This window comes from Anopheles aquasalis, chromosome 3 (assembly GCF_943734665.1).
Source record: "Anopheles aquasalis chromosome 3, idAnoAquaMG_Q_19, whole genome shotgun sequence".
NCBI lineage: Eukaryota > Metazoa > Arthropoda > Insecta > Diptera > Culicidae > Anopheles > Anopheles aquasalis.
The window spans coordinates 31,667,047-31,683,722 of record NC_064878.1 but is presented as its reverse complement, the minus strand read 5'-3'; the positions used below and the strand labels follow the sequence as shown (position 1 = coordinate 31,683,722).

General features: G+C 49.7%; 1 protein-coding gene across 1 annotated transcript; it reads right to left on the bottom strand.

Moving 5' to 3' along the window:
- Positions 1-1,635: 1,635 nt before the first annotated feature.
- Positions 1,636-3,152, bottom strand: LOC126576572 (uncharacterized). Its single transcript, XM_050237880.1, has 2 exons — positions 2,425-3,152; positions 1,636-1,963 (listed from the first exon to the last, which is right to left on the bottom strand). Exons 1-2 carry the CDS (start codon positions 3,150-3,152, stop codon positions 1,636-1,638), a joined length of 1,056 nt encoding a protein of 351 aa, XP_050093837.1.
- Positions 3,153-16,676: the final 13,524 nt, after the last annotated feature.

Here is a 16,676-nt window from a genome sequence, read left to right as displayed (position 1 = left end):
TCGTTATTAGACACCACTTGCCAATAGTGAACGAGTGTTTCAAGCTTGGTTGCTATTCCACGACTGACTTTTATTTTCCGTTCTTTTTAATCCCTTACTCATACCCTCACCCATACAGTATTAATACCCTTACACCAGGTTTCAGGAAGGTTTCAGATATTGAGCAAATATCTACGTTCTCATTTGACAAAAAATTTGTCTGTTCAAATTTGTGCCGTGAAATGCCGTTGGCATTCCACTGTGCGAATTTCACATCTTCTTGCGAGTGGTTCATTTGAAAGATTACTTTAATTTGGTCCTCTTTCGTTCTGCATTTCTTCATGGACGCAAACGTGTCCTTTACGATATTTATAATTTATAACATGCCACATCCTCCCCCTCTTTATCCGACCCCCTTACGCCGCATTACATTATATCTTCTTATACCTTCTTATACTGTCGATTGCTATCGCGTCCATCGCGTTGATGGACCGCCATCGCTGCGACTCCATTACAGCATCTGCGATCGCCATCTTTTCATTCTCAAGACCCTGGTTAGCGACAACCAGGTGGTGGATACTCTGGGGCAGGCGTGCAGTCCAGAGATCCACGAGAAGCTCGTTGCTTAGGGAGCCAGATGCCACTCGCTTCATTTCACGGAAGAGTTGCGAGGGCTTCTTATCGCCGAGACTCATCTCCGCTAACACGCGTTGAACTCGTCGCTGCTGGCTTTCCGCGTAGTGGTCCATGAGCACCTCTTTCGCGAATTCGTATTTTCCCGATTGAGGCAGATCTTCAAACCGGGAGCGCAGATCCAGGAGCGCCTTCTGGGGGATCTGCGCCATCACGAAGTTGAACCGCCTCTGGTCGTGCGTCGGTAATATGCCCGAGGCGGCGAACCAATATTCTAGCGATAAAAAATACCCCTCCAACGCGTTGGTATCCATTGTCGGTGGAGGAAGTTTTGGCCCGATTATTGCTTCGATCGATCTCTCTGGTTCGATGGCCGCCTGTGCGGTTACGGGGGCCAGCATTGGCGTGGAGGTTGTGGCCGGGGGGGGGGGGGGGGACACAGTGGCCTGTGGGGTTTCTTGCGGCGCTGCCGGCGCTGGTACCATGGTGCGGTTATCAGGACCTGGTGAGTGGAACATGGTTTTTCTCACCTTTTTCTGTGTCGTCTCTACTTGTGCTATGGTGTCAGTGCGGGGATGGTGGTGGCGTCGGTTCTTCTGCGTAGCGCGATGGTCGACCGTGGCGTCGGTTTCTTCTTTCGCAGCGTGACGGCGGGTGGTGTGGTTTCGCGGTATTGCTTCGGTTACCGCGGCGTCGCTCTCCGACAATCGAACGTTCTTTTTTCAGTACGCGTGCACTACCCTTTTTTTGTTCGTCGGTTGCGTTTCTTTTTCACGTCGGGGTTACCACTTGTAAAATCCTTGTAACGTGGTTAGACAGGTAATCTGCCAGTCTCGATTTATTTACAGGTCTTGCTGGTTGAACTGATAACAGAGGAGAAGGGACCCGAGTGCCTCCACTGGCGGCTTATAACCCTCGCCGCTCGCGAGGGCCGGTACGGTTCCTACGCACACCAGCGTACGTGAGCCCCAGCGCGTCAGGGTTGCATCCTTTTTCTGCCTCGACAGCAGCAGTGAGATTATTTCAGCCGCTACAATCGTATGTCGCAGTGCTCAGCTTCCTTAACTGATCTCCAGGGGTCTCCAGCGATGTTAGCCGTTCTAGCAGTCTTTTGTGTTTCAAATCCACCAAGAGATCGTAGTGCGCCAGAAAATCGGCTCCTATGATCGCTGTATTGACGTCAGCGATGATGAACGTCCAGGTGAATGCTCGGCGGAGGCGCAAGCTTACTCTCAAGGTAACCTCGCCGAACACGTATTTCTGCGTGCCGTTAGCCGCCACGAGCATTACCTCGGACGGCTTTATATTCTTAAGACGACGGTCGCGCGGCACGAGCGATAGTTCAGCGCCGCTGTCGATGAGGAAGGATGTTCCGGAATCGTGATCTCTAATGCACAGTCGAGGTGCGGCGTCGGAGCGAGTGTGTGCGGCAACTCGAGCTCGCTGCCTCGACTGGCTTTCCTAACGTGATGATGTTGGTGTACTCCCGGTGTGACCACCGATGCCGGGTCCCCTTTTTAGAACGATCTCACTTTTCTATTTCCCTTTATTTTTTCTACCAATTGAAGCTACAGCGAGACTATGTTTAAAAACACGAGGTTGGACCTCGGTGATCGCAAGTACTTTCGTTTGCCAAAAAGAAGGACCTATCGGCGCGCGACCCTTTTATCCCCCTTTATCTGCTCGAAAGTAGTCAAAGTTAGTCGAAACTAGTCGCCTACTACACGAAAGTAGCCGACTAGTTATCTCATTCCTATAGCCTCGTTCCTGTTCTTTTGTTTCTGCACTCTCGCTTTCGTGCGCTGGCGCCACCTGTCGGCCTGTTCGTAACACCCGGCCTTCTTGCAGGGGGCGCGACAGCGAGTGGCGTTATCGCCAAAGTTATTGTGGTACCAGCAGAGTTCTGGGTTATGCGGTACCGGAGTGCCGTTGCGTTGACTCCCACGTCCTTGGGAGCGTCTAAGAGATCGATTTCTTTGGCGGCTCCGGCCTCGTTGGTTATTGGCCGTCTTCAACTCGGTCAGGTCTCGCTTGAAAACTCGCATTTCCTCCATTAGCTGGCGCAGCATCTCCACCGTGCTCTTCTCCGTCGTGCTAGCCTCGACGAAAGCACCTGACATCGGCGGCGGCGAGGGTGTTGTTGCGACCGATGAGATGGGACGCAGGCGTGTTGCTTCAAACACTGCATCTGCCACTGCCAGCTTCTCCGTCATACACCCACGATTGGCAACTACGGTATGCTGGAGGCCAACTGGAAGTCGCGCGGCCCACAGGTCCAACAGCAGTTCCTCACTCACGGAATCTTGCGCTTCACGGCGCATCGCGTGGTACAACTGTGACGGCTTTTGGTCACCTAGCACCATCTCAGCAAGCACCCGTTGCATTCGGCGCTGCTGACTCTCACTAAAATGTGCAATTAGGATCGCCTTCGCCCACGCGTAACGATCGGTCGACGGCACTTTGGTGAAACGGTCTTTCAACTCCACTAGCGTCTTCTGTGGCACTTGTGCCATCAAGAAATTAAAGCGCTTCAGGTCCATTTGTGGAGTGATGCCGCTCGCCGCGAACCAAAACTCGAGACTCATAAGAATCCGTCGAGATTCTGCACGTCCATTGCCGGCGGAGAGATTCGTGGTGCACCCACCGCGTCGACAGGACCGTACGACTGGATCATGCTGTCGGAGAGAGGCAGCGGTGCGTGTAGTAAGATGTTATTCTGCAGTGTGGCTGGTGGAGTGTTCTGGACTGTGGTTGCAGTCGACTCTGGTGCCGATGCCGTGGCACTTTTTGGTGGTGTGTTCATCATGTTCATCATGTTCGTCTTTTATAGCGCTGTGCGATGTTTTCACTCACTAAATCTTGCTTCTCGTGGTTTTTACAAAAATGGCGTCTCACTAACACGAGGTTCGTTGAAGCGCGTGATTTCTCACTATGCAACCGTGTGAGAGAGCGCTTCTCACCACGGTGCTTCGCTCGCTCAGTCGCGCCAGATCGGTTCGATGTGGTTGATCGTTACAAGATTTTACACGATTTCTTAAGACCGGCGCTCGTCCCGTCCGATCGTGTTACCAGTTCGTAAAAAAAGAGTAAGAGCCAGCGCACGTGATCTGACAGCTCCGCTGAAGCGTGCTTCGATTCTGACGCTGCTTGGACTCTAGATACCTAAAACCATATTTACACGACATAGTTCAAAACTCGAATTCAAAACGCTCGTTAATCTAAATTGACGAGGCCGCCACATGTAATTCCCTACACCAGCCTTGATTACTGTTTTGTGCACAAACGCAATCGAAATGCATTGCACCGTTATTGGCGGTGTTTTAACATATGCCTTTTGCATTTTCGTTTGGGAATGTCCTAGCTGGGACCTTGGTACTTTGTCATCGGCGTCGTTTGCTGAAGAGTTGACTAGTAGTGCGTATTTGTTGGGCGACGCAATGGTATTCACGATACTGCTTGAAACAGGTTGGTTTATTACCTGCTTCTTGGTGGCTTTTTTCCTCTTAGGTGCTATTCTGCGTCGAGTCCCTTTTTTCTTTTTAGTGCCATTTCAGCCAGGCACCGGGCTAGTTCCTTGTTTCACTCACACGTATTATACTGTAGAAGTCGCGCATTCTCCACTGCCTCACTCGTAGGCTATCGTTCTCTCCTCGCGCACGCCTTCTCTCATATCCTACGTAACACTTCCCCAATTATTAGCCAACCAGTTAGAACATTCATTCGAAAATGATAAAAACTTTATGCTTGAAAATGCTTTGGAAAAGCAGCGATCTAAGGGCTGTAATTTGTGGCTGCTATGTGGGGGGATCGATAGCATTTGAATCCCATTTTCGCGGCAAAATAGCACTGCTTCTAGATTTAAATGCGAACTGTGGTTGTTCAAAATTAATAGCACTGGATCATTCTGTGATGCTTTGATAAACTTTTCGACTAAACTGCTTAATCCATTCCTTTAATATTCTTTTGGATAAACTGCTTAATCCATTCGAAAAACAATGCCCTGTTCATATAGCCACTGTCGGATACCACCATAATTGAATTTTTAGGAACACCGTCTTGAACTAGCATAGCTTGTTCAACTAACTAACATCCTTGCTATACATGGGACTGGAAGCAGTGCGATTTTGGTGACAGGAAGCAAAACGTTATCTGCTCTCGCCGTCTTGAAAGTTACGACTCGAACGACTCCATCCTTCCCGGAATGCGTAGCAATGATTTTCGCCAATATCCAAATTGCTGGTGTGGCATTATCTTCCCTAAGGAGGATGGAAGGAACTCTGGCTTGACGTCTTTCCGGTCTCTAGGCCTTCACGATCGAGATAGTGTCTTCGGTGATATCGTCGAGGAACGCGGCGAGGGTTTGTAGACTGCTAGAAGCTCCGCCACGGACCAGTCGCTCCCATTGCATGCGGTATTCCGCTGGTAGCTTCTCGATCAGCTCTGCGATCAGCATGGGATTCCGCAGGTGGTCCTCCATCCCTGTCGCCTGGACGTGAGCGCACAGTGTCTGAGCGAGCTACGCGATTACGCTACGAGCAGAATACGCGATTAAGCAGTCGAGGTTGCCCGAGCAAGGCGTTGGTGCTTTCCTTACCCGCTCCATCAGCACATCCAGCAGCAGCTCCGGCCTCCCAAAGCGTCTGCATTTATTATACTCGGCACTGACGGGGGGAGGAATAGGCGTGCTTCCAATGCCTCTCTAGCTGCTCCTTTAAGGCAACGCTAGAGTCGTATCAGATTGTCCCCCGGCTGGGTATCCACATGCTGTTGTGGTAAAGTGGAAGCTGCTTATGAATGTTGGCCACTCGGAAGGATCTCCGCTAAACACCGGCAGATCTCTCGGATGTGACTGCCAAGTCGCTTTTTCTTCCTTGGTCAGCGCCCATGTTGGTAATTGGTCGCCATATCCTGCGGGTAACTCATGCATACCCTACAAACCAGCCGAGACACTTTTTGCTTAAACGAAAGGCCCTATAACTCAATCGAGATTGAGTGACTCGCATGGGTTATGGGGCCTTTTTGACGCCCCTTCGGACTCCTTACAGGGCCTTTCTCGTATGGGTTACAGGGCCTTGCCCACATCTAGGCGCATTCATCGTTTTGAGCAACATTCATGCATGGAATCAAAAAAAAAGGAAGCTTCATTTTACCACTCTCTGCTCGCCCCCCCCCCTCGTGATGTATGTTTGCCTGAGTTGCGTGTATGTGGATGAAGGAGTGTGAATGATGGGGATTTGATGTGAAGGAGATGATATGATTTGGGAAGGGAAAGACGAACCCGCTACGCACTGAACTAAATGATTTATTGAAAATCACTTGATCACAAACGCTAGATCAATACGGCTAACCGTGACCGTGCGTTTTGACAAAAAATGCAGGTATTTTCTAATGTTCATAACATCACCGATGCGCCTTCGACGTGTTTGTAATGATGATCACTGATTTTAATTGAAAGCAAACTATATGCAGATCAAAAAGTTGTCACGAAAGGCAAATTAAAGCATATATGACACCGCGATTTGATTCGCCTTTTTTCGCATAGTTTTCGTGTTTTACAGGCACAATAATGCTTCTAATTTTCGTACGACTATGGCAGACCTTGCCGCAAATTGATTTGTTTTAAATTTTCCCTCAACTTTGGCCGTTTTTCCTGTTGCACTACTGCTAAGAAACAGACGCAGAATTTGCATTATTCTGTATATCAAGCCTCATGCTTCCGTAAACAAGTTTGCACGATGTACGCGAACAAATCATATACGTTTTGCTTGATTATTCAATTCAATATTTGACTACATTTCTGCCAGGAAACGAAGAGGACATGCAGTGGTAAAACGCAGCGCGATCTCCACCCACGACACGATCCATTTGCGATCCCTTCCTTGTGGTTCTGGTTGCAACGAATACCTCCATTTTCGGTGCTTATCACCTCCGCGTAGATCACATCCTTATGCTGGCGAACACGCCCTCTTCACTGCCAACCCCACCCCCTTCAATGTTGGAACATTCTGCGCAGTTTGTGTTGGCTTCGTACTGGCCACCGGATGCTGTTGCCAATTGTTCTGCTATTGTAATGCTGTTCCTTTCTGATTAGGCAATTGCGCTAGCAAAAGTATCCATTTGTTTTAGTCGGCTCCACTTTAACCCTTTCGTTTCTTGTGATCTCGAGAGGCTTGGCAGCGATCGCCCTCGCAAGGGACACGCGCGTCCTTCCTTGCTGGCGTGGGAGGAGATCGCGCTGCATTTTTATCATAGCTTAGCTCGGCCGATGATACCCTTTTCTTCCACGGTTTTCGTATCTGGATGTGTGTGCTTCATCGTAACACCTGCGGCACCTTTGTAGAGAAGGTGGGATGATCATTCTGCTTCGTTACAACCGTGGAAAACGGTACGGAAAAGCGATCATGATTCCCGTTTATTTTATGTTGAGAAAGACAGTACTGTCCTTCGACGTTTCGGGGCATTAATGTAGGTAAATGCACTCGCATAATCAAGCAAAAAGTGCATCATTTGTGCATGCACATCTTCCACACTTGTTTGACAAAGGGACGAGGATAAAAACGTGGGAAAATGTATGTTCTACCGGCTGTTCCCGTTGAATAGGAACAGCTGCGGTGCAACAGGAAAAACGGCCAAAGTTGAGAGAAAATTGGATCAAATTAATTTTTGAGACGTTGTACCATTATCGTACGACAATTAGATGCATTTATTTATTCGAAAAGAGCGAGAATTATGCGAAAAAAAATGCATCAAATCGCGGTGCCGAGTCCGGATTCGATCAAAGTCCGGCGCGCTCTCAGGCGGCGACGATGAACGCGGCTCAAAGTATTTCCGTCTCATCAGCCATCTCATTCGCGCTTCAACGCGAGATGCGCTCACAGCCGCTCGATTGAGTGCCCGTATATCGCTGTTTCATCGGAAGTCGCGCTCACTCCTACACACGGCATACGAAAAGGTGTCTCGGCTGGTTTGTAGGGTATCGACTCTCATTAGCCGGATCTCTCTTGCCATGTCGCCTTATACATTACCCCACTGCTAGCCGCATTGCCATGCTAGCAAAAACGGGCGGGGAAATGCACTCGTCGCCCGGACCTGGTTTGCGGCGATATCGTTCCTTGCTCTGACGTCTGCGAAAGTAGCGATGATGAGACTTGATGAGCTGGGGAAGATGCTGGCCGGCCCCGCGATGGTTTGCTAGACCGCGTCTAAGTAGTCGCTGGAACCGGTCGATGGAAATGGATCCACCGGTCGATGGACGAACACGTGTGTCGCCTTGGTCAGGTCCTTATGCTGGAATACTCGCTGCGTCCCATGCCGTGCGATGTTGGTACCTAGCACATGCTGCATAGCATTGCGAAGGCTGACTAGAAGCTCTAGTGGCGCTTTCTATTTCATCTGTACGTATTTCATCACTACTCTCATACATCTCTAGCTCAAAACGCCAGAGATCTTCTATAAACAGGCACACCCTTTGCGTAGACAGCAGTACCTGAGTGAGCGCCAGTCCGCTCGTTTTGGAGCCAGCATTTTTTCCAGTGTAGTTTAATAGATCGAATGAGTAGTTCTGTTGAAGCTGCTCCAGCAGCCACAGATACCACTTCCGGCTATCAACAATAAATGCAATTAGGAAGTCGCGCCATCTTTGTTGCTTATTCACGTTTTTGGACGTTGACATACTGTTGCGGTAGCGCTCCGCTCCGTGCGATGTTGGTACCTCGCACATGCTGCATAGCATTGCGAAGGCTGACTAGAAGCTCTAGTGGCGCTTTCTATTTCATCTGTACGTATTTCATCACTACTCTCATACATCTCTAGCTCAAAACGCCAGAGATCTTCTATAAACAGGCACACCCTTTGCGTAGACAGCAGTACCTGAGTGAGCGCCAGTCCGCTCGTTTTGGAGCCAGCATTTTTTCCAGTGTAGTTTAATAGATCGAATGAGTAGTTCTGTTGAAGCTGCTCCAGCAACCACAGATACCACTTCCGGCTATCAACAATAAATGCAATTAGGAAGTCGCGCCATCTTTGTTGCTTATTCACGTTTTTGGACGTTGACATACTGTTGCGGTAGCGCTCCGCTCCGTTCGATGTTGGTACCTCGCACATGCTGCATAGCATTGCGAAGGCTGACTAGAAGCTCTAGTGGCGCTTTCTATTTCATCTGTACGTATTTCATCACTACTCTCATACATCTCTAGCTCAAAACGCCAGAGATCTCCTACGAACAGGCACACCCTTTGCGTAGACAGCAGTACCTGAGTGAGCGCCAGTCCGCTCGTTTTGGAGCCAGCATTTTTTCCAGTGTAGTTTAATAGATCGAATGAGTAGTTCTGTTGAAGCTGCTCCAGCAACCACAGATACCACTTCCGGCTATCAACAATAAATGCAATTAGGAAGTCGCGCCATCTTTGTTGCTTATTCACGTTTTTGGACGTTGACATACTGTTGCGGTAGCGCTCCGCTCCGTGCGATGTTGGTACCTCGCACATGCTGCATAGCATTGCGAAGGCTGACTAGAAGCTCTGGCTCCGATGCTGCCAAGTGGGCAGGAGGCTCGCTGACGAAATTGGATGGGATGCGCAGAGTGGTACCTTAAACCAACTCTGCAGGGGCAGCTTGAAGATCGTCTTTGATGGCCGTACGCATTTCAAGCAGTATTAGTGGAAGCTTTTCTGCCCAATGGGGTGGTATCGTGGCAGAGGATTGCGGCTTTTAAAGTACGGTGCCATCTCTCGATGAGTTCATTTGCCGGGGGTGGTAAGAAGTGGTCCTTAGATGATTGACCCCCAGGAGCTTCATTAGCTCTGCAAACAGGTGAGACTCGAACTGGCGTCCTCTGTCGGTTGTAATACGGTGAGGCACGCCGAATCGCGCAATCCAATGAGTGACGAGGGCCTGCGCTACAACCGGTGCTGTGGTATCCGGGTGCGGGATTGCTTCTGGCCATCTCGTGACTCTGTCGATGATCGTCAAGAGGTTTCGTTGGTCGTTGTTGGCCGGTAGAGGACCTACGAGGTCAATGTTGAGGTCAGCGAACCATCCTTTGGTAGTAGGGTAGTGCTCTAGAGGTGACTTGAAGTGTCGACCTATCTTTGCCCGTTGACACCTCATGCAGCTGTGTGCGTACCGGATACTGTCTCGTCGAATGCATGGCCAGACGAATCGTTCTGCCATCAGTTTGTCCGTTGCAAGCGTCCCCGGGTGCTGCAAGTCATGTGTGGCCTTCCGGAAGCGTTCCCGAAAGACCGTGGTGATTTAAGGTCGAATTCTTCCATGCTGCTCGTCGCAGTAGACTTGTGCGCTGGTTCCCGGTAGGATGCACTTCTTCAGGCGCAGGCTCGTGGTGTTTTCGTTGTGAAGGATGTTCTGATGCTCGGGGTCCGTAAGCTGATCCTCTGCAAGCGGCTGGTAGTCGATATCCGTCGACCGCTCCACGGCGTTGATACGTGAAAGCAGGTGTGCTACCATGTCGTCCTGACCGGCTACGTGGCGTATATCGGTCGTGTACTGCCCAATGAAATCAAGCTGGCGTACTTGGCGTGGAGAAGCTTTTGCAGGGTTCTGCTGGAAGGCAAAGGTTATGGGCTTGTGATCCGTATACACGTGGTGCGATCGCCCTTCTAACCAATGCCTTGTAAGATCCTTGTAACGTGGTTAGACAGGTAATCTGCCAGTCTCGATTTATTTACAGGTCTTGCTGGTTGAACTGATAACAGAGGAGAAGGGACCCGAGTGCCTCCACTGGCGGCTTATAACCCTCGCCGCTCGCGAGGGCCGGTTCGGTTCCTACGCACACCAGCGTACGTGAGCCCAAGCGCGTCAGGGTTGCATCCTTTTTCTGCCTCGACAGCAGCAGTGAGATTATTTCAGCCGCTACAGCCTAAAGTGCTTGATCGCCAGGAAGATAGCAGTAAGCTCCCGATCATAGGTGCTATACTTTTGCTGCGCTTTGTCGAACTTATTTGAATAGAATCCGAGTGACTCCAACTTGCCGTCAATCACCTGGTGCAGGGCTGCACCGGCGGCAAGGACAGATGCATTATTGACTTTCGTACCGTTGTACGCACGTATGCTGCTTTATTTTCACAATTACTGAGCAACATTACACAACCAACTGAGTTACGCTACGTAAAGACGCTTGTCATTCGTGCTCCGAGTCAATCGTTTTGTTTCTTGTGTTTTTTGTCAGTGGAGTCTTGGTAAATCGTCCGTACGACTTGTCCAGGTTTAGAGGTGTCCACGTATCGTGATAAATTCAGTGTTCTGTCTGCCGATTCACGCACAAATCGGGTTTTAAAATCCGGCCGTTTCAGTCTTGGCGTCCCGTGTTCCATACTGTCCCAAGTTGGCGCACATTTTTGTTTACGTTATCGCATCACCACTACTTGTTGCGTAGTCTCCCAGTGCCACATCACTCGCTGTACTGCCAATACCACCAAGTTTGAGTTCCTGCCAGCGCATCCGGCCACTCTCACCGGCACAGTCACCAGCGACAGCGATAGTATTTGCTGTAACCACCAGTACTACCAGCAATACGATCGTGATGTCGGATAAAACCACCACTTCGACGGATTCCTGCTCGGCGTGCCGTGGACCACTCGACGAGGACGACTGTGCCTATTGCTGTGATGGTTTTTGCAACGATTCGTATCATGGGAAATGCCTGGGCTTATCGCTGACTAGCCGTAAGGAGCTGTTTCGCAACCCCCAGCTATTGTGGGTTTGCCCCAGCTGCTCGGTCATGATGGGGGACGGTGCGAGGAAGATTAAGAATGATATCTTGAGTGGATTGGAGCCGTTGATTGATCGGATGAAGAGCGAAATTCTTGGAGAGTTTGATCGTCGCTTCGCTCGCCTCCGTGAGCTATCTCGCTCATCGGTCACCATTCAAGGTCATCCTCCTGGCGCAGCACGTGAAGGTGAGACGTCCGTCACGTATGCCGAGGCCGCTAGCGAGCCCTCGTTACCGGTTCAACGCCAACAGGCCACATCGAATCCACGGAACGCACCGCTGGTGATCGGTACTGCGCCTAGAGGTTTTGTCAACACCGTCCCGGTTCGCCAGCCTAGATTTTGGCTCTTCTTCTCGAACTTGAAAACGGAGACCACCGATGAGCAAATCGCGCACATGGTGCACCAACATGGTGTCTTGGTGTTACCGATGTAATCGACAGGAGACTGCTAGCGCGGGACAGGGACATCACGTCGGTGCCGTTTCTGTCATTCAAGGTTGGCGTGCCGTCGATGTTGTAGGAGAGAGCAATGGACCCAGCGACTTGGCCGCTTGGTGTCAGCTTCCGGGAGTTTGAGAACAGACCTCGTCAGGCTAAATCAATTAGACTTACCTCTCTTGCGACTGAGCTCGTGATGTCCCCGAATGCTTTGTCTGGGCTGCCGACACCATCTCCGCCTCACTGTTCAGCGCGACGCGATGATCTCTCGTTCGACTCGCCAAACCAACTGCGGAAGAGACCACGAGCTGATAACGGTTCAGCAAAGGAGGACTGACTAGATGGTAGATCCCACGACGATAACGTTATCTCCGTATACTATCAAAATGTCCGTGGTATTCGTACGAAGCTCGACGACTTACGGTTGGCCATATCAGAGAAGGACTTTGACGTCATCGTTTTGACCGAAACCTGGCTTGATGCGGTCATACCGACTGGCCTCTTCATTTCCAATGCTTACAATGTGTTTCGCTACGACCGCAACTCACTCAATAGCGCCCGTGTGCGTGGTGGTGGTGTTCTTATTGCTATCGCATCGTCGTTTACTGCTCGCCAACTGCGCACACGCATCAATTCTCTTGAACAGGTGTCATGGGCTCACGGACCAGTTCGAGATCGTCGAGAAATACGCTAAAACGCTTGTCGCGTTGCCGTAACACTGGCGATTCTTTTTCTCCTCCTGTTCCGCTGAGCCTCCAAAATTCCCTCGAACTCTTGTAGCGATGCCTTAACATTCTCTCTCTAACCTATCTCTGGCCCTGCTCTCTTAAGCCTCCCGAGCTCTCTCTCGATTACCGACTCGGTCGTCGGCGGTGGACTGTACGTCCTTTTCTAACATGCATCGACCCATAGCGATAACTCCGCGTTGGGTACCGGATGGGCCAACATGGCTGCGTTAGCCAGTTGCTCTTTGCACTGGTTGAAGGCTTTGCATGACGCCTTGTTCCAGGCCACTGGTGAACGGTCATTCCGCTTGTTCCCCGGTATCAGCTCCAGTAATGGTGCTTGTGCCACTATTGCCCGCGGGGTGAAACGACGGTAGAAGTTCAGCATTGCAAGGAACCCCTTGAGTTCCCTAACCGTCGCTGGTGCCTCGTAGTTTCGCACAGCTTCCACTCGCTCCGGTAGGGGGCTGATACCACGCTCATTGACCAAATGCCAGAGAAACTGGATTTCGCGCCTTCCTTCGACGCAATGATGATGTCGTCGATATACACGAAGACGAAATCCAGGCCGCGCATGACTTCATCAATCAGACTTTGGAATGTCTGGGCGGCATTCCTAAGCCCAAACGTCATGAACATGAATTCGAACAGTCCGAAGGGCGTGATGACGGGAATGTCGTCCGGATTGATGGCTACCTGGTGGAAGGCCTTGCGTAGGTCCACCTTGGCGAAGACCTTCTTTCCCGCGAGGAAGGATGTAAAATCCTGCAGGAAGGGCACTGGGTACCGATCTGGTACTGACTGCGCGTTTAGTGCCCTGTAATCTCCACAGGGCCTCCAGGTCCGCCTTCGGAACCATTCGGAGCTAATTCGGAGCGGGCTAGCCCAGTTGGACCTTGACGGTCAGCAGATCCCCAAACGTTGGAGAAGCTCGAACTCTGCCTTGGCTGCGGCTAGCTTCGCGGGCGGCAGGCGTCGTGGCCTAGCGCTTACCGGTTGTCCGGTGGTGGTGATGAAATGCGTAGTTGTGACTTTGTACGCGAACTCGGGTGGCGCGGTTGCCGTAAGTGCCGGAAACTGGGCTAGCACTTCCGCACAATGGTCCTCGCGTGAAAACGCCCTGATGCAGCTAAACTCAGCTTCCTTTACAGTTTCGAGTGTGACAGGAAGTCGGCTTCTAGAATTGCGGTGGCTACGTCAGCAACGATGAATTTCCAGACGAACGACCGGCAAAGCCCTAGGTTGACTTCCAACACGGCCTCTCCATAGGCTGGAATCCGGGTACCGTTGGCGGCAATGAGGATGGCGTCTGTTGGAGTAATGTTGTTCACATACACGCCCCTCTTCCTCGGATATAGGGAAACTTCTGCGCCGCTGTCTATGAGGTATTCTGTGCCTGATGTACGATCCGTGATGCACAGTCGGGGTGCGGCATTGGAACGAGAGTGTTCTGTAGTCTCTAGAGTTCCAGGCCCCGACTGGCTAACCTAGCGCTCGGCGTTCGGCGTTGGGGCTGCTCGGGAGCACGGTGGTTGGCACCGTGCTGCAGTATTACCATGTTTAGTGTGGTACCAACACATACAGCTGCCTTTGGGTTCGGCGGCGGTTTGTGTCGGCTCGCTCTCCCGCGGAGGGGTACGGCTCACCTGACGAGGCTGGCTCCTTGATCGGGTTCGCGACCGGCCATGCTGTTGATTCCGGACAGTTCGCTTCAGCTCCCGCATGTCGGCCTGAAGCGCTTTGATGTCATTAGAGAACTGCCGGAGGAGCGTTGCAGTGGAACCTCCGTCACTACTGGCGTCGATGGCGATGGGTGCAGCCCTGGCTGATACTGTGCCGGCGAGGGGATTGAGGTGTACTTCGTTCACTGACGCGCCAGGTCGCCAACGTTGGGCCTCGACGACTGCGTCGGCTACTGCCAGTTTCTCCGAAAAATTGCCGCGGTTGGCGATTACGATGGGCTGGACTGCGGCTGGAAGGCGTGCAGCCCACAGCTCCAGCAGAAGGGTATCGTTCATAGATCCCTGAGCGACGTGCTTCATTTTTCCGAACAACTGGGATGGTTAGTTAAAGAGCCGACCCGGCAGAGTATCTTTTAAAAAAGGTCTTTATTTCACTCTAGCCAGGAACAGACTGAAGTTATAAAGGATTGTCAACGATCAGCCGAGTTGAAACGCTGCTCGTCGGCCGTCATCCGAGATCTGCATTCGTGCTGCATTCTCTGGAAACCGCTGATGTGGGAACGCCGAGACCGCCCGCGTCGTTGGAATGTGCTGACGCGCATCTCTGGTGACTTCTCGCGCTGCATTATCTCGTTCTTGATGCGCTGCATTATCTCGTTCTTGATGACTGTGTTAACTCTTCCCCTCTTGGTGACTTTGTCCTCAAAGTTCTCGAAGTGGTGTTGGCGTGCCCAAGTATGCCTCGAGTTCCCTTCTTCGGTCGTCAGTAAGTACTGGTGCCGTTGCTTGCATTGGAATTTCAGTGGCGGTATCCATTGTGATTGCAATGCTTCTACGGTGCCAGATTACGAGTGCAAAGATGATCACGATAATCATGGGCGTAACTGCAATTCCAAAGATCGTTAGATGCGGCCACTGGATCCCATTGTTTTGCAAATTAATCATATCTAACTCTTTTCTAGTCTCCAAATGTGCTTGGTGTAGATAATCCAAACTAACGTTAAGCAGTCCCCTATTTTGTTTTATGGCGATCCCATCTAACTGTAGGGTAATTGGCTTTACGGGGAGATGTTGTACTTCATTGGATATTATGGATTTGTTCACCAATAGCTGACAGTTTTCATAAGTGAAAAGAAATGATCCTGTCAGATTTCTATCTGTTATTCCGCAAGTGGAGGACAATTCGAAATTGCTCGCGGTGTTCATGAGGATATGATTATTGTCGATGTTCACAATTTCTTCAGCTATAGGGTTGCTGATGTAATCGCAATCTGCGGTTAGACCTTTGAGGAGATTTGGGGCACATGTAGAATTATCTCTCTTTACAGCGTCTTTCTTGTAGATAGTGATATCTAATGTCTTCACAATATAACATTCGGCGTCGTTTACTAAAAACATTCTTTCAGGCAGGTGCAGAATTGTATGGTTGCGCTGAACAATCGGGAACACTAGCGTTTTTGTAAAGTTGCAAGGGTCTACTTTTGGCATCTTGAATAGCAGGGCGAGTTCACGCGCGTTTGATGATATGGTGACAGTAGCGAAGGATAGAGCTTCAGCGATTGAGTTGGTTTTAATATGTTCCTGATCTAGATCATGCAACAATATTGCCAGCTCTTCTTGACTTAATATATTCTTGTTAAAAATGCCTAATTTGCTTAGTTCTACCGTATCGACTATACTCTCTAGATATTTAGCAAAATGATTAATATGCAGGTATACATTCACTGCACTTAATTCTATCGAATGCTTATTGGAGATATTTAAGGCTTCCGTGGTTTTATGCAAAGCCTCTTGAATTTTTTCATTAAGGTCAAAATTAAACTTTACCTGAATGTTGTTATTATTCACAAGTTCGTTTAGGGAACTGTTGATTAATCTTAGATCATTAGCGTCTGGATTTCCTGCTATGAATTTCCAAACTGTCCCTACTGTATCCCAACGTTTCGATCTTCTGTTCTGCAGGTAATTTATGGATCGATGGATTTCCTCTATTCGCTCACTTATGATAGCCGTGAACTGGTTGTTTGGTAATTCTGCGAAATCTTCTTCTATCTCTTGCATGGATTGTCTCCATCGTGAAATGTTGAAATGATGGATGTAATATTTAGTGCCGATCTGGATTCTTCCTATACCTTTGCTTACTGCTAAGATTGGCTGGTCAAGGTTATCTATCTTGATGGTTTGTGCGGCCACAACTGGCAGCAAAACAAGGAGCCTGTAACATAGAAAAATTAATTGTAATTAATTATTTGCCATTTGCATTTTCTCTTAAATTTGTTTTATGAATTTTTCTGTTACCGTAGTCAATGACATACGTGTCATGATCCTCTTTGATTTTTATTATGTTATACCTGCTTTTCCTTTTGCTGGTGGATTTGGTTTTTTCATACGGGTAGGTGTCTACATCATATTTTAAGTACTTCTGGGGTTCTACTTTATCATTTTTTTCTTTATATAATTCAAGTATTTTCTTATTGTTTTTCTCCTTG